Below are 24,424 nucleotides of genomic sequence, written 5' to 3' on the forward strand. Positions count from 1 at the left end.
GTAGCATCACAGGGAAGCCAGGGCCAGGAGAGCGCACAGGATGGCATTTTGTATGAGAGACAAGGAGGACAAGATTTCAAGACAAGTTGTCACAGCAATTTCCCCAAAGACCCAAACAACATGCAGTGATGACCTGGGTACGAGTGACAGTAGCATAAAACAGACCCCGCGTCTGTGTGTGCAAGTCCACTGAGGAGGATTGAGAAGATGCTGAACAACAACTGCTCGTGTTTTCAGGTGTGACAGTAACATCAACCTGTGTTTCCAAACGTGTCCTACCTATCTTTTGGGGACACACACTAGAACAGACGCAGGTAAGACGGCAGGGTGTCTGGGTGTGCTAAGGAGGAGCACAGGGAAACAAAACGTCCATAAATTAAAAATGTGAAGCCTGTGACAGAAATGCGGGAGTTCGCTATACCACTCTCTCTTCCTTTATACATGTTTGAAATTTTCCATAATGAAAATTTCTTTCAAAAGTAGGCTCTACTATTCAAAATTTATTCACATATCTCCTAAAATATATAACTCCAAGAAGTTTCTCTTGGTCCAGGTAGTAAACGTCTCTGCAGCAAGAATCACAGAGCTTATGATCATAAACTGAGGCTCTGTCCAAAATTTAAAAAATGGGGCAAAAGGTCAAAAGGTGTGACCGTGGCTGCAGGAAGAATGCAGCTGTGACTGGGGTCCCAGGAGGTGAGCCAAAGACCTCAGGGTGTGTCCACATCACCAAGTCCCCCAGAATCAAAACCTGGCAGACACGGCATCAAGAACCCTGACCTCCCATACCAGGCCTAAAAAACCAGATTAAGGCACACATACACACAAAAAACAAACAACAACACAAAGAACTATGATAGTGTCCAAATACAGCAACTTACAGACAAATAGAATGTGAAAGAGACATACTTGATCACATACAGGCAAATTCACATCGCACACACCCTCTTACAAATAAACCTTACCATAGGGTAAACAGTCCTCACGTTTTCCATGCTTAAATATTTGCGCCTAAAAAAAAAAAAAAAAAAAATCTGTTAAATGTTACATATCTGTATATTAACAAGTTTAGAACATAAATCACCAAAACAGTTCACTGCACTTCCATAATTTTTATTCTAAATACCACAAAATAACAAACAGTTTCCATACATGATAAAGGAATTACAAGAGGCAGGAGAGGCAATGTCCTGAAAGGACTTTGTGAACAAGCAATGCAACCATACGGCCAGTGCACTTAGCGGGGGCAAGGCATCACCGCTGGCATGTACCCAAGCTGCTGCTGAGGGCATTAGCCATAAGGAGAGTAAAGAACCTCACTGAGTTTTCTTTAATGACCTGTGTAGGGTGCCTGAGTGGCTCAGTCAGTTAAGCATCTGTCTCCAACTCCGGTCATGATCCCAGCATCCTGGGATCAAGTCCCACATCGGGCTCCCTGCCCAGCGGAGAGTCTGCTTCTCCCTCTGCTGTCCCCCCCCACTCGTGTTCTCTCTCGCTCACTCCACTCTCTCTCTCCCTCAAATAAATAAATTTTTTAAAAAAATCTTTAATGACCTGTGTATAAGAAAAGGCATCAAAGGGTAGAAGTTACGGGCCCAAGCAGCTCTCACAATGGTCAGGAACCCAAGTATGCATTCTTGGAGTGTCATTCATGCTCAGTCAACAATGAGAAAGGGCTCCCCGTGCTTCTCACACACTTGCTCGTCCTGTGGGGCCCTGGCAAGGTGTCTCCCACCCCCTCTCCCATAACCAGGGACTATGTCCAAATTCACAGACCTCACAAGCTCCAGAATGCTCAACCTGTAACTTTACCCTCCACTTTCAGGTCTGGAAGAAAAAATGGGATAATTCACACAAGCATCCAAGCCCCTTAAACAAAGAATCCTAGCACTGAGCACTTTTAAGAATTTCTTACAAGAACTTCCTCTCCTTTAGAAACAGTATTTAACCAGCAAAGTGAGACCTACTTCTGTTTTAGATGTGAAGGTACATAAGCCCATGTGCACTAGACTCCTGTCCCCCCGACACGAGGTCCTGACAGTCAAGGAGTTGCTCAGCCCTTCGTGCTGCCCCCACTGTGTGGGCTTCCCAGACATGGCATACTCTCCCCCGCCACCTGGCCGGAAGGGACAGACAAGCTACCCTGTGCCCAGACTATCAGAACCCACAGAATCCTCACAATGGCTGCAGTTTCAAGCCACAGGCTTTGGGGTGGGTTGTTACCCAACAGAGAACTCCCAACTTAGGAAATTGACCCTGTAGGTAAGGACGCTACTGTCTAAGCCTGGACAGCAGACACCACCCTGAGAGCAGGATGAGGACACGTGGCAGGGACATAAAGAGAACCCACACCAGTGCAGAAAGTCTGCAGGGAAGGAGGGAAGGACTGTGAGCCGCCAGGAACAGAGCTGACAGCACTTGGCAGTTGGTTAAAGTGTTCTTTAGGGGGCGCCTGGGTGGCTCAGTTGGTTAAGCATCTGCCTTCGGCTCAGGTCATGATCTCGGGGTCCTGGGATCGAGCCCCATGTTGGGCTCCCTGCTTCTCCCTCTCCCTGTGACCTCCTCCCTGCTCATGCTCTCTCTCACTCTCTCGTTCTCCCTCTCTCAAATAAATAAAATCTTTTTTTTTTAAAGTGGTTTTTGGGTTCATTCACCAGCTATACTAGTAAGAATTTAAAATATCATGACATGCCAGAAGTGGTCTTTCATGTGAACACTCTTTATTTGCCAAATTCTTTACAAAGTCTCAATAAGAGAACAGAACAAAAGTGGTGAACACTGGCGCCGACACGGCCCCACCACTGGGCTCGGGCAGACGGTGACAGGCCCCTGCCTGGACACGCCTGGCTTGGACCCTAGCAGTCCCCACCCCACACAGAAGGGGCCAGCACTGAGGCCCAGCCACAGCCACTGTCTGGACTAATGGGAACCAATACCACATCCCTCATGGATACAAATGGAGTTCTACCCCTCTGCTCTTCCCAACCTTGAACCCCACAGGATAACCCAAGCGCTCTGTACACATGAAGAGAAGGGTCACCGAGTCCAAACCCCCTTGTGAACAGACTCAGGAGGGCAAAGGGATGAAAAGGAACAAAAACAAACAAAATCAACGAAGAAAAGGGCTTTGTTTTATTAGTCTGTTCTTTTTCTAAGATTTTATATTTATGCATTTAATTTTTTTCCAAAGATTTTATTTACTTGAGAGGGAGAGACTGAGCGAGAGAGAGCACGAGCAGAGGGAGGGGAGGGACACGCGGAGAGAGGAGAAGTAGACTCCTTGCCGAGCACGGATCCCAACCTCAATCCCAGGACCCCGGGATCAGGACTTGAGCCACAGGCAGACGTCTCACCAACTGAGCCACCCAGGTGTCCCAGTCTGTTTGAACACATAAAAGTGGGGCACCCTCACTGCCACTCACTCTTGAGGGCGTGTGGCTGTGCAGGCACACACGGGGGACGGTGAAGCTCAGCAGTGGGAGGAAGCGGCCAGGTAAACATGCTCCCGCCTTCTGACGGTCTGAAGTATTCATGAGCCAGACCATGAAATGGGAGGTGCAGTCTTCTCACAGAAGCATGAAACATGAACCACCTGCACACGCCTGTGAAAGCGCCCACTCGGCATAAGCAATTACGCCTCCTCGAGATCAGAGAGAACACCACCACGCAGCCCAGGAGAAGTGACCGTCAGGTCTGTTTCTGTTGTTCTAGAAACCGGCACAGCGCAAGGTGCAAACAAAAGGAGTCTCTTAGTCATCATTCTAAACTACCACACCTTTCCATTGCTACCCACCCAAGCCTGCTTTTCTGCAATGTGCAAACCAGCTTCCCCTCCCCGGGGCATGTTCTCTGAGCCTGTGAATCACAGGCCGCCAGGGGCTCGGGAGCCAGTCCACCCTGCTGCCGAGCAGGAGACACTGGTCTAAGGCTCCCTGAAGCACCACCAAGTCAAGGCCAAGAAAAGCAGCTCCACCCAGGACCTGGGAAAAAGGTCCCCCACACCATGCCGGCTCAGGGGTGCCCCTCACCGGCACCTGTGAAGTCTCCTATGGGCTAGTGAGCGTACCGTGAACCAGCACAGCACCTGCTGGGCACCTCAGTGTGTGGTCCCGTCCCACATGACATCATAAACACACCAACAAACAGGATGGAGCTCAGGCAACGTGGGCTCTCCCTTTCTGCACTCCGGACTCTCGTCCCGGTGCTAAGGAGCGTACCGTCCCTGCTCATGGCAGTCGTGCCACACACAAATGGGGATAAAAGTAAACACCATCAAGCGCTGACACAACCAGTTCCAGGACGGACAGCACTTAAGAGTTTGGCCCACGATCCTCCGCTGCACCACAGCAAGCCCACCCAGGGCCACACCTTTCGTGGAAGGCAGCAAAGCCCAAACGGCTCTGCATCTTTATGTAACACCAAAAGGCACTTTACAGAGGAATTCTGACACATACTCCATAGTTTGGAGGAAAATAACCCTCCTACCACCACCGGCTGGAACCCACTGCATCTGCTGGCTTACAAAGATCAAAGAGAGGGGCATTTGAAGGAAGGCTGCCACCTCCCCCAAAAATAACAGTAAGCTGAAACTGGTCAGAGAAGCACTGAGAAATACAGAAGCAGATGTGTCCTGAGAGCAGTGCCCATCCAGGCTGCACTCCAGGACCAGGCCCTGGCCAGGCGCAGGTCCACTCTGCAAAGGGGACAAGCCAGCCAGACCACAGGCACCTCCAGCCCCCAGAACAAGCAAGACATCTCCTCTCTTCTCTCAAGGGTGACCACTCTGGGTATGGCCCTTGGGGCCCCCACTGCCCACCTCATGGGAGCCTGTCAGACTCCATAAACTAACCTGACACACAGAAGAATTTCAAACGCTGCAAAGCTGAAAGATCTGAAAGCTCTCCATTAAAAGGGTTGGAATCAATCCATAAGAGCAACAGACATGGTCCTGCTGCAGCCTCCACGAGGTGAGGAGGGAAGGAGACATACCAGACAGACCCAGGGTTAGTCCCTCCGAGAGGTCTTTGCTATTCCCACTGGCTCCAAGAGCTAATAACTCTAGATAAAAATAATAATAATTATTTCTCAATCAATTGAAAAGTACCAAAAATACTGATCACGCATCTCCTACTTGCCTCACGCAGGGTATATGGAAGATGCAAAAGACACAATTCCTGCCCCAGAGAGGTCACTTAGTAACCAGCTGGCCAGGGCAGCCACAGGCTCAGAGGAGGGACAACGTCCCAAGCCATGCTGGCGTCTGGGCAGGGAGGGGCTGTGAGCCCAGCGGGAGGAGAGGGCCCCCCCAGCCAGGAGGCCCACAAGAGGCCCCCTCCCCCCAAGTGGAAGTGAGGAGAGAAGATCCAAAGAGGAGCAGGAGGAAAAGCAGGTGGTATGCCTCACCCACAGCTGAGAAGGGCACAGAGTCAAGCCTACTGAAGGACTTTGACAGGGCCAGTGACTTGAGCAAGAATACCCATGGCAGGAACCACTGAGAAGAGTCTGCCATTTTTGACCCACACCTCCATGCTCATGCCTCTCCTAACCCAAGGCACACATGAGGGAGCTGCCAGCACAGGGCCCAAAACCCTGGGGGAAACCAGCACAACCAGCCTGCTTGGCCTGTCCCTGCCCGGACCTGGCCCCCTGCCAGAGGGGCCTGGAGCACAGACCTCTGCAGGCTATCCACTCTCTGGCTCCCCCACCCCATTCCTGGGCCCTTTGCCACTGGTTCTCCAGAGTGGCACCACTGAAGGCTGTACAGACAAAGCACAGCTGCGGTCCACTGCCACCGGGGGAGGACTCCACAGACTGAGCCAGCTCCTGTCTGGAGAGAGTGCCAGAGCAGAGAGTCGTGTTCTAGGCCAAGGACAGACTCCTGGCCCAGGGTGGGGGATGGACCATGGAGGGGTTGGCCAGCACACCAGGAACGGAGGGCCAGGCCAGGGACACATCCCAAAGCCTCATCCACATGCCAGATGAGACTGGACCTGGGCCCTGCCTGAACATTCTCGTTTGTTGCTGGGCCGACAGAATAACAGCCACAATCTTGGACTCATGGAATCTGAAGCACAACAGATGCACAGTACTAGGGCTCTGGGACCAAGGAGAGGAACCAGGAACTAAAGGTCAAGGGTGAATCAGGAGAAACATCAGCCGCCCTCGAACAGCAAGGACAAAGCCTTGAGAAACACCTGCTTAGAGGGAGGGGTAAGGGGGGCCAGGTCCCGTTCACCTGAGAACCCAACCACCGAGAAGGTGGGAGCTACAAGGCCCCCGAATGGCTTGCAGTGGAGGCCACAGGCCAGGCTGGACAGAGGGCACCAGCCAGGAGGCCCACAGCTCTCGGCCAGCTCCACACCAGCCAGCCGCACCGCCGTGTGCTCCTCATCTCATCTAAGCAGCAGGGAGAGCCTGTGACCGACAAGGCCCCCTCCCCTCTAAGCGTGGGCTCAGCTGGGCTGCACCTGTCCAGCAGGACACGTCACGTCCTCACACAGCAGGTGTACAAACCAGGCCCGCCAATGAAATTAAAGGCGTGCCACACACCATGCATGTTTCAACAAGACTCATGCCACCATGCTGCCTGCCCCACATAAAATGCTGAGTTGCATAAAATTAAAACAGTATCAGAGTTGGCTGCTCCATGGATTTAAATCCACAAGGAAACTGAAGGTACTCATTTCACCTGAATTCTGCAAGAATACATGAACGCTACAGAAATGCACATACATAACTGAAACACACACATATTCAAATGGCTCTTACCCTATCTTCCTCCACCCAAAACCCTGCCCCAGCAAGGGCTACGACTAAAAAGCTCAGTTTGGACCATTTGTCCTCTGGCCACACTGAACCCTAAATGAAACCACAGAGTGTTACTCTCCAAAGAGCCCTAAAAGGAAAGAAATCAAAGCCTACGTGACAAGTGTTTTGGATGATCAGGTGACTTCCTTTCATCTTCAAAGAGCATGACAGGCACTAATTAGCCCCCACACCACCCTCTGGGGTAAGAGGTTTGTTATCTCCCTTCTACAGGCAGGGAGCATGGAGCAAGGCCTTCACCTCTGCCTGGGGTCACAGGAGCTGCTACAGGGCGTCCCGAGGCTCAGGACTGGCCCACAGCAGATTGGCTTCCCTCAGGGCAGCAAAGCACCCAAGGGCAGAGCCAACACACCCTGGAGCCTGGGACGTGCATTTCTGGTACACCCTGCCCTTGTGGCGTCGACAGCCACTCTACCCGGGCTGGAGACTCCTTTTATTTACTTAGACTCTAGGCAAAACCAAAAAGGCTTCAGTATTTGTCCTCACACATGCACTCAGGCACTGGGGATAGGATCACCTGGTTTTTAGTGTTTGCAACAAAACATTCTATCCTTTCACGAGAGCTAGGCTTTTATCAATGATAAACTGAAACAAACTTCATTGAGAAGGGGGGTCACGACCACAACTGGCAAAGAGGAGAGTGTTTTACTGCCACTCATCACACCTGCAGCATTTTTGTGTAAGACTCCCGTCTTCAGCAATAAAAATTCCCCCACCCCCCAGCCATTACAGGGAACACACGAAGAGAAACCCCACATCACCAGTCAGTCGTTAGGCTCTTCAATCTGAGCAGTGAAAGCCAAGATGGCACAACCATCAATAAGGAAGCAGAAGGTACGCATATTCAAATGATGACCATTTTCAGTTTTTAATATTGGGTTTTCCTTCTTTGAATTTCCTCAATTTGCAATAATCCTAATGCTTAAAGCAGGACTAAACCAGAGGGCCTTCCAGTGACAGGAAGCTACCGGACTCCTACTTCCCTAAACACAAGAGTTAAAATTCATTGCTGCAAGAGGAACATGCTTCCAGGAAAATAAAATCAAACCCTAGTTTCGATGGTGCTTGTTACAAGTTCACCTGTTTTGCCTAACTCACACTAATGAACAGGTGGATAGAAATGAAGCCAAGTGCATCAAAGGAGACAGACGAAATCCGAAAGCACAATACACCTGCAAGTTTCATCATGCACAGCGGACGCCCAACCTCTGCTGTTCAGGTCTGACGAGCTCATGGTGAAACCCGCTCCCTGCTTGGGAGAACCCAACACCCCACACCACTTCCTCCTGCCCAGGCAGCATCAGCAGTAATTAGACCAAATCACTGCTTTGAAAAGGAAAAGAGAAAAGGAAACAAGGCGTGTGACTCCAGAAAGACCCCAGGTTTTCCAGGAGGAAACACAGGGTCTTCAGAAGGCTCCAGAAGGGATGTGCTGAGCCCTGCAGACTGCCACTTCCCAGCAGTTTCATTTACTCACTTCCCTAGGATTTGGGTTGCCCTGTCAGCCAACTGCCCACCTCGCTGAGGGCGTACCTCTCCAGACAGCTCTGAGATATGACTGCCATGCTGCTTCAGTGCCCTGCTGGGGGAGGGGGCAGAAGCTTTTGGGAAAATCCCTCTATTCCTCAGGAGAAAGAGAAAAAGAGAACTACTCCTAAGAGTGGAGCCTGGAGACGTCCCCACTCCTGGCTGGCTCTCTGCACTGACAGGAATGCTGATCTGCTCCCATAGCTGGCAGGACAACACTCGGCGGCCTTTCCCACCCCAGCACTGGGTTTTGCCATCAAAGGTATGTGTCTCCCACTTAGGAAGAAGAAACAGAAAGCCTGGGAACAATGTAGAGACAAGCAATGAGATGATCAAAAATGTTTTAAAAAATAAATAAAAGGACCTAGGGCAAAGCAACTACAGGACTGGACAAAAAGGGGTCCCTATGCCCTTTTCAAGCCTTCAAGAAGAGCATCAGAACCCCAAGGACCTGAGCCCAGGGACAAGGGAGTCATCAGAAACTCTCGCAGGGCGCTTGAGTGCACAGGCCCATCGCTGTCTCTTCCGGAAAAACTGCGTCCTTGCCACCAGCCCAGACAGAAGCCACACAGGCCTCACCTGCCCACAGGTCCCTAGGGCAGTCACAGCAGGCTCCAGCCCTACAGCCTAGACACCCTGCTGGCCAGCTGCCCCTATGTGTATGAACATAGCTGTGGCTCCTGGAGGGGTGGCTTCCAGGCAAAGGCTACAGGAGACCCCAAGAGCCCGTCCCAGATGCAAATCCCTGACTGGGCAAAGGTCTAAAATAGGACCATAACCACAAAAGCAAGTTAGGTCAGAGGTGCCTGATCCCCCACGCCCATACTCACATGGATCTAGCATTTTGCCCTGCAGGCCACAGCAGACTGACAGGCTCCAGTTATATTCTGTCAGACCTTCCAGTTGTTTCTCTATGACCTAAGACTTCTCAATGCAATTCATGGCAAAAAATTAAGAATCCCCTTACACCCAAACCTTCAAATAAAGCATCTCTGCCCCATTCACCCATCCTTTACCAGAATTACCTAAACCATAAATGCACTTCCCAGGATTCAAGCAATGACAGCCTGGTGGGCACATGCCTGTGCTCCGCACCTCCCCCCTCCCATTCACATCCACACTAGGTGCCCTTCCAGGCCAGCCTCACCCTGCACTGACTCCCATCATGGCAATTACACTGAAAATCCCAATAAAACCCTCTTTAAGCACCACCTCCACACACAGCTGGAATGAGAGCCACCTGAGGGCACAGGCTGTGCGTCTACACAAGCTGATACCCCATGTTTCATCAGTATGACAGGTGTGAGGCCATGAGAAAAATTAAGATTTCAAAAACATAGAAAATATTTGAATTGTTAAATTAAAAAACTATTATTACATACCCAAGGGAACTAAAATGTATGTTCAAATAAAAATGTACACACAGTTCAGGTTAGCACTATTCATAAGAGGTAAGAATACCCAAACAGCGGAATATTACGTGGCCTTAAAAAAGAATGAATTACTGACCTAAGCTACACTGTGGATGAACCTTGAAACCTGATGCTAAATGAAAGAAGCCACTGACAAAGGTCACGTGTTGTACAATTCCACGTATAGGAAGTATTCAGAACGAGCAAACCCAGAGACAAACGAAATTAATGGCTGCAGAGGGGAATGGGGAGTGACTGCTAATAGACGTGGGGTTTCCTTCAGGGATGATGAGAATATTCCGGAAGTAGTGGTGAGCAACCTTGTGCATATACAAAATAATCACTGAATTATACACTTCAAAAAAGCAGATTACTTAAGGTATGTGAATTATCTCTCAATTTTTTTTTAAAGATGTTGAGAGAGAGCACAAGCATGCATGTGCACACACACATGCCCGAGCAGGGAGAGGGGCAAAGAGAGAGGGAGAAAGAGAGCAGCAGACTCCCTGCGGAGCGTGGGCCCCAAGACGGGTTCGATCCCACAACCCATGAGATCATGACCTGAGGCACAATAAAGAGTTGGACACTCAAACGACTAAAGCACCACTTCTCAATATTTTTTAAAAACTAATGCACAACATACCACATTCATTTACAGAATAGAAGAAAGCAGGGGGGGAAAACAGCACCTCAACAGACCACAGGAATTCAGAAAATGTTCTACTTTTCCAGGTTTCTTTAGAAAATGTCTTGAAATAGTCTCATCATTTGAAAGGCTGTCCCTCCTAAAGACAACAGCAACATGAATGGAAAGAAACAGATGCCGAGAACATTCCTGAGAGAGGCCAGGCAGTCTGGGCCCTAAGTGCCCAGGACAGGATGTGTAGTGAGAAAGGGCTTTCCCTGGGCCCGTATGGTAGCCCCAGCTGTCTGTCATCTTCTCTCCTCCCACATCCTGTGCCCACTGCCCTGGGTGATAACACCATCATCCCCACTTTTCACTGGCCCTCATGGCTTCCTACACCTCATCCCACCTGTCAATAGTCAGCACACAGGACAACACCCAAGAAAATGATGTCACACTGAGTCATGGGTCCACATGTCTCCATTTAAACGTAGTCCAAAATGCCCTGCTCTCCAGAAAGTGGGCCACGGGCCTCAACAGCTTCAGAAACAAGGCTAAGAACCAAGTCTCATCTGTGCAATTAAAGGGCAGAGCGGAGGAACCATGCCCACAACACCCAAGGACCATGAGGGCCTCGGCAGCCTCCCCTCTTCTGGCAACTATCCTCCTCATTAGCACTAGAAAAGGCAACATAACAGACAGATGAAACAGGAAGTGGGAAAGGGTGGGAGGTAGGGCACCAACCACTGCACTCCGGGCAGGTGCCTTTGTGTGTTTAATACACTTGTTACTGACACCCTAACCCGAGTAGCTGAACAAAATCAAATTTCAAATCACCTGCCTTATTTTATCATAGCTCATTCTGATAACTATACTCTGTAACACAATTACGCAGCAGGAAACCCAAGGAGGACACGCCCTGCCTGCCTGCCCAGCCCAGCTCTGTGGACACCACTGCCACCTGGTGGCGATGCACCAGGCTGGCTCAGGCCATCTCCTTCACTGGACTAGAAAGCCCAACGCTGACAATCCAAGGACAACCCTGGGTTTTAAGGTGCAGTGCTGTGCTGTTGGGGTTAATGGTCTCTATGTTCCAGCTACTTCAGAATGGACTCAAAGGCGAACAGAACTTGTCCCCTGCCCTGGGGCAGTGTTTACCAGGGCTTGCAGCGTGCCATCCATGGCAATGACCCCCTCAATGGTCTGGAAGGAGGAGCGGGCCAAGGTGTGCAGGCTCCAGTCCAAGAAACCTGCCATCTTCTTCTGCTTGACATCAGGCCGTGTGACAAACCTGCCGGAAGGAAACAAAAAGGCAGGTTGATAGCTCCACCAAGGCCCCAACTGAAGAGAGCTCACCCCCTCCCGGCCCACCACATATTCCATCAAGAGGAGTCTCCATGCCAGGACGTCTGTCCTCTGCATTATGAATTATGTCCTCCCTTCAAGACAGACATTCTAGGACACTCTCCAATCTAAAACACCAAGACCATAGCCCTCAGGTGGTCATTCCCCAGTATGACCTGAGGTCATACGCAGGCCCCACCACCCCCGTCTCCTCCCTCCTGCACTCCCACTCATCCTGAGGCCCCATATAATGCAGGACCACCTTTACCTGTCCCCACCACTGCCCAGGAACCCCACCAACACCTACTATTCAGCCCTTCCCTTTCCTTGGCCCAAATTCAACTCTGACTCAGGACACTGTACCACCTCATATGGCAAGGCCTGGCGCAGCAGCAGGCCCCAGGACCTGTCTCCTTGTATCTGTTATGGGTCTTCTTTCCCCCGACCCCCTCCGCCCAGTGCTACACAGACCCATGCAGGGCCCACAGGACCGCTCTCCCTCCATCTGCCGTGGGTCTTCCTTCCCCCCACCCCCTCCACGCAGCACTGCACAGCCCCATGCAGGGCCCACATATGCTCAGCTCTGTATTCCGGAAGCTCGGATGGCACATACTGGATCCTGCCCACTTTCTTACACGTCTGGTCTAAGCTGGCAGCCATCCCCAAGCCCCCACACCAGAGCCTGGGCCCCCTTTATGCCTCTCTAGCCAGTCTACATGCCAGGCCCTCAGCTATCCAACTCGGTCTCAGGTTGAGCCCATCCTCTCCTAGGAAAGCTTCCATTCTGGGGGCAGAAATGGGAAACAAGCAAAGAACATGAAGACACGGAGGGTGGTGGATGTGCGGCCTCCAAGAGAGGCCTAGGGACACCCTCCCAAGGAGACATGGGACCAGAGAGTGTCAGGAGACAGGACCTCACACTCCTTCAGCTGCCCCCGAACAGAACACATGTGGTGGGACTCTGCACTTAATGCTGCAGAAGCCCGTTTTACGACGTGCTGGCCCACTTCTTCCTTGTGTTTGCACCACGGATGTTATGGCTCGCTCCAGAGCAGCGCTCAGTGCGGTTCTGGCACCTGCCTCAGCAACCCTGCGGGAAACTCATCCCAACCACAAGCCCTCCCACCTCAGAGCCCTCTCTTCCCTCGGAGCAGCCACCACCCAGTGTATCAGCAGATGCTCAGCCAGTGCAGTTACAGCACCGCCCATTCTGGAACACTGTGAGAGGCCGGCTACACAGCACCAGGATGCATCTACAGCCTGGCAGACTGGCTGGAGCATTTACCCGTCCAGCCTCAACCATGCAAAATGCTTACTCGTCCCAACCACCAGATGGTGCAGGAGAGTCCTGCCAAGTGGTTGGCTCTGTTCCCAGGTCACCTTTCCTGGAGGACATCAGGGAAGGAACGAAGGTTTAGGGCTTCACCTCCCCAGCCCCCAAAGACACAGTGCTCCACAAAGTCCAACTCAGCATAACTCTACCAAACCCGCAGTACTGCTGGTAATAAAAAATAATGAAAACATTTTTCATTTAATAAATTTGGCAAACACATTAGGATCGCACACAGTACTGGTAAATACGGAGAAAAGATAACCTTTCCAGTAATTGCATGTAAAACCCCTAAAATGTCCATTCCACTTCCAGGAATTCATCTCTAAGAATCAATCAGAACGGTACAAAGTTTTACGTAAAACGTTCATGAGGACACTGACTTCACTAACAAGTTGCAGGGCAGCAGTCTATGTGTCCAAAAGGGGACTGGAGAAACAATAAAATATTCACACCATAATCATGTTTTAGAAAAAGACTGAATACAGCTCCAGGCCATCTGCTGGCACCTGGTATGACAAGCACGTGCACCAACACGCCCGCGGACAGCGCGCGCCCACAGACAGTGGCGCACCCGCAGACGGCGCGCACCCGCGGACAGCGGCGGGACAAAAGGCAGGAGCAGTTACATCTCTGGGGGATGAAGGTACATGTGGATTTTGTACTTTATACTTTTCTTTATTTTCCAAAACATATCATTACTCTTATAATTAAAAAGAAACTCATTTTTTTAAATCACAAGAAACCTCTGTCCAGTATCTCCCTCCCCCTGGTGAAGCAATGCTCTCGTGTTCCCCCTCACTCCTGAAGTCAGCTCTCCCATTCCAGCTCCACCCTATGGAGCAGCGAGGGCCTGCACGAACGCCTCGTCCAGTGCCCACTGCCCTACAAATTAAGGGCTTCTCTTACCACTTTGTGGAAGGTCATGGCTGCACACCTAAGTATAAGGGGACCCTGAACAAGGTGTTGCCCATTTTCCCAATCAAAATATCCAAAAGTTTTTACGGCCCATTTTCAACTTTCACAAATGTAGAGTGGGGGAAAACCAAATTTTCTAATTTATTTACTCTACATGCTTATTTTAAGTTACATGTCCTACAAAAGATTAATGTAGAAGAACTGCTTCCTTCCGTTCTCTCATTTCATGAAACAAGTACACACAGCTCTCACGCACGTCTTCGGCATTTTTCAGACACCAGGGCCACTGTTTGGGTCAGCTCCCGAGCTCATCAGACAAAGCCATGTTGACGTGTTTGAGGCACAGCCTGTTTTTCAGTCAACAGAGAATGTTTGGGGATTTTTATCCCAAGCCACAATGACCCAATCAAGCTCATGATCTGCATAAACCACAGCGTCAACGGCTTTCGAAGTGACCTTTAAAGACTCATCTAACTGCCACCACCCCAAAGGTGAGGTCTTGCCCCAGGTATAACTATTACACCTGTTCTAAATCTGCGCTCTGATGGGCCCGTCAGGGGACCTCCATGAGCCCCTAGCCCAGCACTCTAAGCTTCAGAGGCCTCCTGAAGCCAAACAGAGCCGATGCTCCCTCAAAGAAAGACACAAGTACTGGGCAGTAGGAAAGACCTCCCCAGGCCCATCAGCCCAGTGTCCTCCTCCAAGGTAACAGAAACACAGGGAATGCAAAAAAATATGTAAGACAAACCCTCTGGGAACACACCAGTCACACAGCAACCAACACAGCTGTGAGGGGGCCAACAGGTACTTACTTGGACACAAGGACAGCAGCTGCATCTCGGGCCTTGTCACTGACAACCAAGTAGGCCTAGAAGAAAAGATCAAGGACAGGCACTGTTACACACACCATATAAATTTCTGGGACCCACTCACCAGCCAGTTCCACACGCAGCAGCTCCCGGAGAAGCCAGCCCATGAAGCTTCCAGGCAGAAGCCAAATTCCAAAGCGGCACAAACCATCCCTAAACTCGACCTGCAGTTGCCAGCAGCTGCTGAATGCTGTGCTCACCACCTGGCAGGTGCCCCGTTGCACATGGCATGTGCCCGGACCCCCTGAATTAGACATGCGTAAAAACAGCAGAAAAATGAAACACAAATGTGTCACCCAACTGTAACACAGAATTGCAGGGGCACCTGGTGGCTCAGTCCTGAGTGTCTGACTCAGCAGGGAGTCGGCTTGAGAGTCTCTCCCTCTGCCTCTGCCCCTCCTCCCGCTCATCCTCCCCCGCCCTGCTCTCGCTCTCTAAAATAAATCAATCAATCTTTAAAAAGGGACCTGTCAACATGTTAGTGTGCAGAACACTTAGGAGGCCCCACTCAAACAGAAAAGGACCCAGGGTTAAAACAAATGACTAGCTTTTCTTTGGAGGCTTGCCTTAAGAAGTTTCCAGTTCACATCTTCACTAACTTTTTTCCAAATGATACATATACGAAAGATCTTTTCTCTGGGGGACAATCATATATCCAGTGCCAAACCTTTAGAAATGTACAGCCACTCACCTGGCAGTCCCATTTACAAGACAAATACACAAAGGGTATGTAAAGGTGGTTCATCACCGTACTACTTCTCATAGAACACAACCAGAACAAAACTAAATGTCTATCTATAAGAGAATTTTTTTTAAAGATTTATTTATTTGAGAGAGAGTGCGTGCATGTGACCCGTGCATGGGCGGGGGGCGCGGCAGAGGGAGAGAGAGAATCTCAAGCAGACAGCACAGAGCCCAACATGGGGCTGGATCCCACGACCGTGAGCTCACAACCTGAGCCAAAACCAAGAGTCAGACACTCACCAACTATGCCACCCAGGTGCCCCAAGAGAATATTTTTAAAATTGGGGTTCAGATGGAGGACCTTGTCTCTTAAAGATTTTGAGAAGACATGCACTCACTGACATAATAAGACATTCAGCATACACTGCCAGGGAAAAAGCAGCTCCCAGAGCAGCAGGACACCAAGGGCGCATGGGCAGCAGGGAGTGTGGTGAGCACCACAGGAACAGGACCCAAACTGCCGGGCTTCAAATTTGGCTCTACCATTTATGATAAAGTGAACCAGCTATGTTACTTTTTCTTTCTTTTTGACTATTGTCCCCTCAGTAAAATGAAGATAAAAAGAGTTAACTCTCAGGGCACCTAGCTGGCTCAGTTGGTGGAACATGGTGGGGTTGTGTGTTCGAGCCCCACACTGGCTGTAGACATTACTTAAAAAAATTTTTTTAATATTTCTTAATTATTAAAAAAAAAAGTCTTTAAGGGGCGCCCAGGTGGCTCCATCAGTTGAGTGTCCAACTCTTGATTTCAGCTCAGGTCATGATCTCAGGGTCGTGAGCACTGACTGGGCCTGGAGCCTGCTTGAGATTCTCTCTCTCCTTTGCCCCCCACTGCCACGTACACGCGCATTCTAATAAATAAATCTTAAAAAAAAAAAATTTATTTAAAAAAGAGGCGCCTGGGTGGCTCAAGTGGTTAAGCGTCTGCCTTTGGCTCAGGTCATGATCCCAGGGTCCCAGGATCAAGCCCCACATCGGGGTCCTTGCTCAGTGGAAAGTCTGTTTCTCCCTTTCCCCACCCCCCACCCTGGCTCATGCACTCTTTCTCTCTCACTCTAAAATAAATAAAATTTTTGAGTTAACTGCCTCATTAAGTAGGATTATGTGAGTCACTACACAGAAGATGATTAGAATAGTGTCTGGCACAGAGCAAGTACTCGATGAATGCCTGATCGCTGCTCACATCCTGTGTAATCCCTCCTGTCTGGGTTGGACACAGTGACAGGCTTCTAACCAAGAGAATTTGGCAAGGGCTGGGAGGTCACTTCTGTGATTTGGTGACACATTATTGTGACTTCTGTCTCGCTAGCAGACCCTGCCCCTTGCCAGTTTCAAGAGAGTATGCTGCCACGCCGAGGGGGCCACATGGCAAGGAACAGCCAACAAAGAACTAAAGCCCTTGGTCCAACACCCTCAAGGGTCTGGCTTCAGCCAACTGCCATGACGACACGGAGGCAGAACCTGTTCCGGTGAGCCTTGACTACAGCCAGGGAGACTATGATGCAGATTGCCCTGCAAAGTCACACCGAGATTCCTGACCCACAGAAACCGTGAGATGATAAATGTGTGTTGTGTTAAACCACTCAAGTTTGGGGTAATGCAAATATTATGCATATAAACAAATTATAGCATCACAAAAAGTTTGAAAAAATATACAAGTGTTATTATTTCTTGGCACTAGAATTTGAGGGACTTCGATTTAATATCATTCTTGCTTTGCTTTACTTTCTAATTTTTCTATGCTGATCATGTATTATTTACATAACATTAAAAATTAAAAATCAAATTTAAGATGGACCTTTATTTTCTCTTACAACTGCCCCCCTAAAATCTCTTATAGGTCATTATGATGCTTAACAGAGTATTTGCACTACCTACAAAGAAAGGAGATTTGCTAAGTAATTCATCCTTTCCCTTATATGAATCATCACATTTTCAAAACAGGTCGTGAAATGAAATTTTACCCTACTGAAAATCAGTAACAGCAGTTGAAGAAACATTAATGTCAAAGGCGTACCTGACTGAACTCTAACATAAAGACAGCGTGAGAATGAAAGAGAATGCTAGTTAGCAGCTACTGATCTGCATGACCACACCTACCTCTGCTATTTGGAGAATACGGTCCATTATGGACATTCGCGTCTGCCCAGGTTGAGTGAGGAGGCTCCCGTCGAGGCGTGAAAAATCAAAAGGGATCAGGCAGGTCACAGAGAGCCACAGTAAAAGCATGTAGCGGGTCTCCCAAGTCTAGGAAGTTAAATCAGAGTAAAATGACTCCAGTATAAAGGACAGAGGTAACCCGCATGCCCCACTCACAGTCCTCCCTGCCCTCCCTGCCCACTCAATCCCCACCACAGGCCCTTCGGATGCCATCCACCTCAGAGCCTGGAGTACAGACCATCATGAGCCCCTCCTGTGTCTCTACTGTACCCCACCACACACACCCCCGTCATAGACAGCTAGCAACCCTGTCAAATGAAAGAAACAGCAAAACAAAGAAAAAATCACCATATATCAGTATAATGGCTTCTCTTTACTGGCACCCTTCAACACACAATCGGCATTTTGAGAAAGTGAAAAACAGATAATAAGACAGAAAACAGAAGACTTAAGAATAAAAAAAATATTCTCAATGTCCAGTCAAAGAGAAGTGTCCTTATTTTAGGTAGTCACAAAACAAGACTCTACTTTGGCCCTGGAATCACCCATCAGGGGCACGAGAAGCAGAGGAGAGCTAGGGAAATAATCCCCCACGTCTTCAACTGAAATTGGGCACATTCACAGAGACAACTCACTGGTGGTGCAGTAATGATCTGTGTGCTCCTCTGAACCCACACTGTGCAAAATAATACTCCCGCAGCAATCTGACTCCTGGGAAAGGCCTGCTAACAAGGCTGGCCAGCAGTGGGCATCTGCGAACTTAGATTTCAGGAGGCTTCCCACCATTCCCTGAGAAGGGGGACTCTATGCCTGGACTATTTGTACAAACCATGTCGCTTATGTCAAAACCTGCTTTCCTTCTGGGCGTATGGCATTTCAGTCCATGCTCGGCAAAGTACCCACGTGACCAGTCCCCAAGAAACTCCTGCACACTGGTCTCTATGATCTTCCCTGGTAGACAACACTTCGTATGTGTCATCATAACTCAGTGCTAGGGAGACTTACAAGTGCCCTGTGTGACCCAACTGGGAGAAGACCCTGGAAGCTTACTTCTGGTGTCCTCCAAACTTCACCCCACATGCCTTTTCCCTTTGCTGATTTTGCTACTAATGAGTCACAACCATAAGAACAACTACATGCAGAGTCTTACAGTCATCCCAGAGAATCATCAAACCTGGGGGTGATCCTGGAGACCCCCAAAATAGTTATATTTCAATTTTTAAAAATCTGGAAGATTACCACCACACCATATGTAGGCATATTTTTTTTCTTTATAAAGAGCATATTTTTTTTTTTTAAAGATTTTATTTATTTATTTGACAGAGATAGAGACAGCCAGCGAGAGAGGGAACACAAGCAGAGGGAGTGGGAGAGGAAGAAGCAGGCTCACAGTGGAGGAGCCTGATGTGGGGCTCGATCCCAGAACGCCGGGATCACGCCCTGAGCCGAAGGCAGGCGCTTAACCGCTGTGCCACCCAGGCGCCCCATATAAAGAGCATATTTTAAAGGGAAATAATTTAAAGTAACATAATAACAGAAAAAGCCAAAAGAATAAAAGAAAAGAGAGAGAGGGATATAAAACAGCATAAGATAAAATTGAAGGAAACAGGAAGATAAAACTGCCAGTCAGGAGTGAAGCAAACAAGGGAAGAAAGAAGGAGAGATGAGGCTGGGACTGAAAAGGAGAAAAAAGACACTCACTTCATGGTCTCTAGGATTCTGATTTGTAAACATATCCAACACAGGCTGCACGTCAGCTACTTCATGAGGAAACAAACGAAGAAACGTTTTATATCCTCGAACCTATCAGATTAAAGAGACACTGAATTATTACATAATTAGAAAACACAGAAAGTAGCAAAATTATCTTTTTCCTCTACCATCAAAGATCACCACCTATTGCACCCAATGATCAGAAGAGAATTATGCCGTATTGCTGTGATACAACTTGTTAAGAATAAATAGGAAAGCTATCTTTGCTTCTTACATCTTTTCATAAATATGTTCTGTCCCAACTTAACACATATTATATATACTTCATCAGAAATATAGATATGTTACAAACTAAAAAGTTTTCCTTCTACCTTGTTTATACAATTGCCCTCTGACACTCAGGAGGGAATGAGTCCTCAAAAACCTCAAAGGCCCCCAAATTCATTACGGCTTCCATAAATGCAGTGGTACTACGCCTTCAGGAGAGGCCCTGCACTCATTCAACTGAGCCACAGAGAAGTACGCACATGGGCAGCCCACCCATGGGGCCCTCTCTCTGACCAAGGTCCTCTCTTCACCACACAGCAGGCACCACTATATTGCGTAGCGCCACAAACCCACCCAGAGATGGCTCTGAGTCACGCCCATGGTCAAAACTGCAATTGGTTACGTTTGTAGCCAGCACAGGGATATCACCTGGGAGTCTCTAAGAATGCAGAATATCAGGTCCCACCCCAAACCCACTTACTCAGAATCTGCCTTGTGAACAAGATCCCCAGGAAATTCACCTGCACATTAAAGTTTGAAAAGCCGTATAACTTCCATTTTCACCAAGCTTGTCCATTTTTTCCTTGAAAAAAGCTCTTCTGAATTAGTCATCTATCTCTCTCCCTCTCTCTCCTCCCTTTCCCTCCTCCACTTCCTTTCTAGCTAGGTGCTACTTGATCTATTCAAATGCAAGATGCTAAATATCTCAGACAGGGTTTCAGCCAAAGGACCCACGGATCACTATCACTAACATCTGATCCCCAACATATGGTAGAAAGAGAAAGAATGAAACCCACAACTTCTGTGTGAGAACCATCTTTCCTGAAAAATGACATTTGGACAGTAATTTCTGGACCTGGTCTTTAAGAAAGTGCTATGTAAATGTTACCTTGGTGATGATGTAAAGAAACTTGAAAGCTAGATGTATGAGGTCAGCTGGAGAGGTCTTATCTTGTACTATATCCAACAACAAGTTCATCATCCACTCTAGACAAAAACATGTGTAAAACATTTAGTACAAATTAAACATTAATATATTAAAACAAAATGCCAAAAAATAAACTTTATTTATAAATGTAAATGATTCAATATTAGTAAGCCTATATGCTCCAAGTATCAATAGAGCAAAAGAAGAAAAACATTTTCACCATAACAGTTTCTAAAAGAACAAAATTAATACAACATCCATCCTCGCTTTTAAAACACAGGAGAGGATACATGGGTGGCTCGGTCAGTTAAGCATCCGACTCTTAATTTCAGCTCAAATCATGGTTTTAAGATCCAGCACAATGTTGGGCTCCGCACTGGCAGGGAATCTGCTTAAGATTCTCTTTCTCGGGGCGCCTGAGTGGCTCAGTCGTTAAGCGTCTGCCTTCAGCTCAGGGCGTGATCCCGGCATCCCGGCATTCTGGGTTCGAGCCCCACATCCGGCTCCTCCGCTGAAAGCCTGCTTCTTCCTCTCCCACTCCCCCTGCTTGTGTTCCCTCTCTCTCTGGCTGTCTCTATCTCTGTCAAATAAATAAATAAAATCTTTAAAAAAAAAAAAAAAAAAGATTCTCTTTCTCCCTCTCCCACTGCCCCTCCCCCCACTATTCATGCACATGCAATCTCTCTCTCTCTAAAATAAAGTGAAATAAAATAAAATGCAGGAAAAATATTCTTATTTTTTAAAATTATTCTAATGCCTAATATCCAATACCATGCTTTACAAAAGATACCTCCTACAATTACTGTGATTTAGTGATGAGCGCATTCTAACCAACGTAATAAGGCAGAAAAAAAGGGTTTCCACCTCCAGTTATAAAGGAATAACTTATATGGAATTGCTCTATCACCAAAAATTAGAGAACGAGACAAATATGTTACAAATATATTTTCAGGGGCGCCTGGGTGGCACAGTCGTTAAGCGTCTGCCTTCGGCTCAGGGCGTGATCCCAGCGTTATGGGATCGAGCCCCACATCAGGCTCCTCCGCTGTGAGCCTGCTTCTTCCTCTCCCACTCCCCCTGCTTGTGTTCCCTCTCTCACTGGCTGTCTCTATCTCTGTCAAATAAATAAATAGTCTTTTTTAAAAAAATCAATAAATTTAAAAAAATATATATGTTACAAATATATTTTCAGACACTGGAACAACAGGCATTGCAAGGTAACAAACCGACGGGGGGGGGGGGGAACAACTGGGATCTACAGCTGCCCAGGCTGTTTGCAGGGAGGTAATTTTTAGAACTCAGCACAGGGAGGGGAGGACTCAAAGAGAGCAGAGACTGAGGTTCAAGAAGGCTAAGTCAGCTGAAATCTGCAGGGCAGAGTAATAAAGAGGAAGGTATGCAGAGAATGAGCTCCAGAAGTCTACAGAGGTCCCCTTAAGTCGTTGGCTGAATGTTCACAAGCATGGGAGGAGTCCACAAGGCCAGGTAAGAACAACTACCAAAAAGCACTGAGGCCGAGTTTCCAGCAGACATGGGACCAACATTCAAATTCCATCAAGCCAGAGTAGAGTCCTTGCTGAGCACCCAGAGCAACCAGCAGACACTCCAGAGCAGTATTTCCTTAAGTAGTAAGGCTAAATTAGAGAAAAACTAGAGAAAAAGCAAGACCTGCGCTAACAAGGCTTTAATAGGATCGAAAGGATACAAATGATTTACAACTACGCAGCCTAGCAAATTTGAGCACTCTTTTAGAGACAGAAAATTTAAGACCACCAACACAGTAATAATCACAGTGCCCATCATCCACTCAAAACTTACAAGACATACAGCTGTCTAAAGTTACTGAGACCCCTAACGGGGAAAATCAGTTCATAGAAATTCCCCAAAGAAGATATAAGCTTTAGAGCAAGCATCATAAATACTATAAACACTAAAACACGCTCAAGGATGTAAACGAAAACATGAACAATAGGAGGCAAGGAATGAAGCTACTAACACAATCAACTTCAAGAGCTGGAAAAATAAGATCTGAAATGAAAAAGTAACGAAATGAGATTAACAGATTACATACTGCAGAAGAGAAGATCAGAGACCTTAAAGACACAGTAACTACACTTCTACACTATGGCGGGGGGTGGGGGGGCTAAAACACCAAGCAGCCTCAGCACCACGTGCAGCAGTGTCAAGTGAGCAACACATGGGTAACCTGTGTCCCAAGGGGAGAGGAATGAGGCAAGGACAGAGAAATATGTATAGAAATAGTAGCCAAAATTATTCCAAATTTGATGAAAATTGTAAACCTATTAATCCAAAAGGTTCAACAAACTCAAGCAGGATAAATGGAAAGAAAATTACACCATGGCATGTCATAATCAAATTGCTGAAAACCAGCAATAAAAAGAAAATTCTACCAACTGCCAGAGAAAAAAGCCCACATTACATGGAGAAACAAAGAGAAGAATAAAGACAGACCTCTTGTCAAAACAAACACAAGCCAAAGGCAATAGGACCATAGCTTTTAAAATGCTGAAAGAGGGGCGCCTGGGTGGCGCAGCGGTTAAGCGTCTGCCTTCGGCTCAGGGCGTGATCCCGGCATTACGGGATCGAGCCCCACATCAGGCTCCTCCGCTATGAGCCTGCTTCTTCCTCTCCCACTCCCCCTGCTTGTGTTCCCTCTCTCACTGGCTGTCTCTATCTCTGTCAAATAAATAAATAAAATCTTTAAAAAAATAAAAATAAAAAAAAAAATGCTGAAAGAAAACACTGTCACCCTAGAGTTCTATAATCAGTAAAACCTCTCAAAAGCGACGTGAAACAAAATATCAAAAGCTGAAAGAATTCATCACCAGTAAATCTGCACTAAAAAAAATGGTAAGTTCTTCAAGCAAAAAATAAATGAGACCAGAAAGAAACTACAATCTATAGAAAGCAAAGAATAAAGATGGAAATGGTAAATACATGAATATTAGACTTGGGTGCCTGAGTGGCTCAGTCAGTGAAGCATCCGACTCTTGATTTCCGCTCAAGTCATGATCTCTGGGTGGTGAGATCGAGCCCCGCGACCAGTTCCAAGCTCAGCATGAAGTCTGCTTGAGCTTCTCTCTCCCTCTGCCCCTCCCCCTATTTTTTTTTTTTTTAAGATTTACTTATTTATCTTCAGAAAGACAGCATACAAGAGAGAGCCCAAGCGGGAGGGGCAGAGGGAGAGGGACAGAGAAACTCAAGCAGACTCCCCGCTGAGTGTGGAGCCCAACACAGAGCTTGATCTCACAACTCTGAGATTAAGACCTGAGCGGAAACCAACAGTTGGTCACTTACCCAAATGTACCCCTCAGGTGCCCCTCAACAAAGGTAACTTTGAACTTTTTTTTTTTTTAAATAGGCTCCACCCAGCGTGGAGCCCAACATGGGACTTGACCTCACAACCCTGAGATCAAGACCTGAGGTGAGATCAAGAGTTGGACACTTAACCAACTGAGCCACCCAGGCACCCTGAACATTTTTTAAAGAATGAAAATGTATAACCACAGATAAAGAGATCGAGCTAGCATTATTTACAAAATATATATTTACTGCTTTGAAAACCCAAAAGAAACTGAAAAGCTAGTGAAGTATTTTATTACACAACAAACTTTAAACATTACACCCAGTTAAAGAAGCCGGTCACAAAAGTCCACATATTGTCCGACTCCATTACGTGAAATGCTCAGAATACACAAACCCAGAGACAGAAAGCAGATTAGTGGTTGCCAGGAACTGGAGG

The 24,424-nt window shown here is 47.8% G+C and overlaps 1 protein-coding gene across 2 annotated transcripts in view; it reads right to left on the reverse strand.

Moving 5' to 3' along the window:
- TBCD (tubulin folding cofactor D) overlaps positions 1 to 24,424 on the reverse strand; it is a 159,810-nt gene that overhangs the window by 129,747 nt on the left and 5,639 nt on the right. For both annotated transcript variants that reach the window (XM_040639916.1, XM_040639915.1), the window contains exons 3-8: positions 20,623 to 20,720; positions 19,455 to 19,556; positions 17,694 to 17,840; positions 14,794 to 14,849; positions 11,548 to 11,680; positions 966 to 1,011 (exon numbers count right to left, since the gene is read on the reverse strand). In XM_040639916.1, the coding sequence (XP_040495850.1) occupies positions 966 to 1,011; positions 11,548 to 11,680; positions 14,794 to 14,849; positions 17,694 to 17,840; positions 19,455 to 19,556; positions 20,623 to 20,720 (582 nt within the window). The remainder of the gene's footprint in view (positions 1 to 965; positions 1,012 to 11,547; positions 11,681 to 14,793; positions 14,850 to 17,693; positions 17,841 to 19,454; positions 19,557 to 20,622; positions 20,721 to 24,424) is intronic.

Source organism: Ursus maritimus, unplaced genomic scaffold (genome assembly GCF_017311325.1).
Source record: "Ursus maritimus isolate PB19 unplaced genomic scaffold, ASM1731132v1 scaffold_24, whole genome shotgun sequence".
Classification (NCBI taxonomy): domain Eukaryota; kingdom Metazoa; phylum Chordata; class Mammalia; order Carnivora; family Ursidae; genus Ursus; species Ursus maritimus.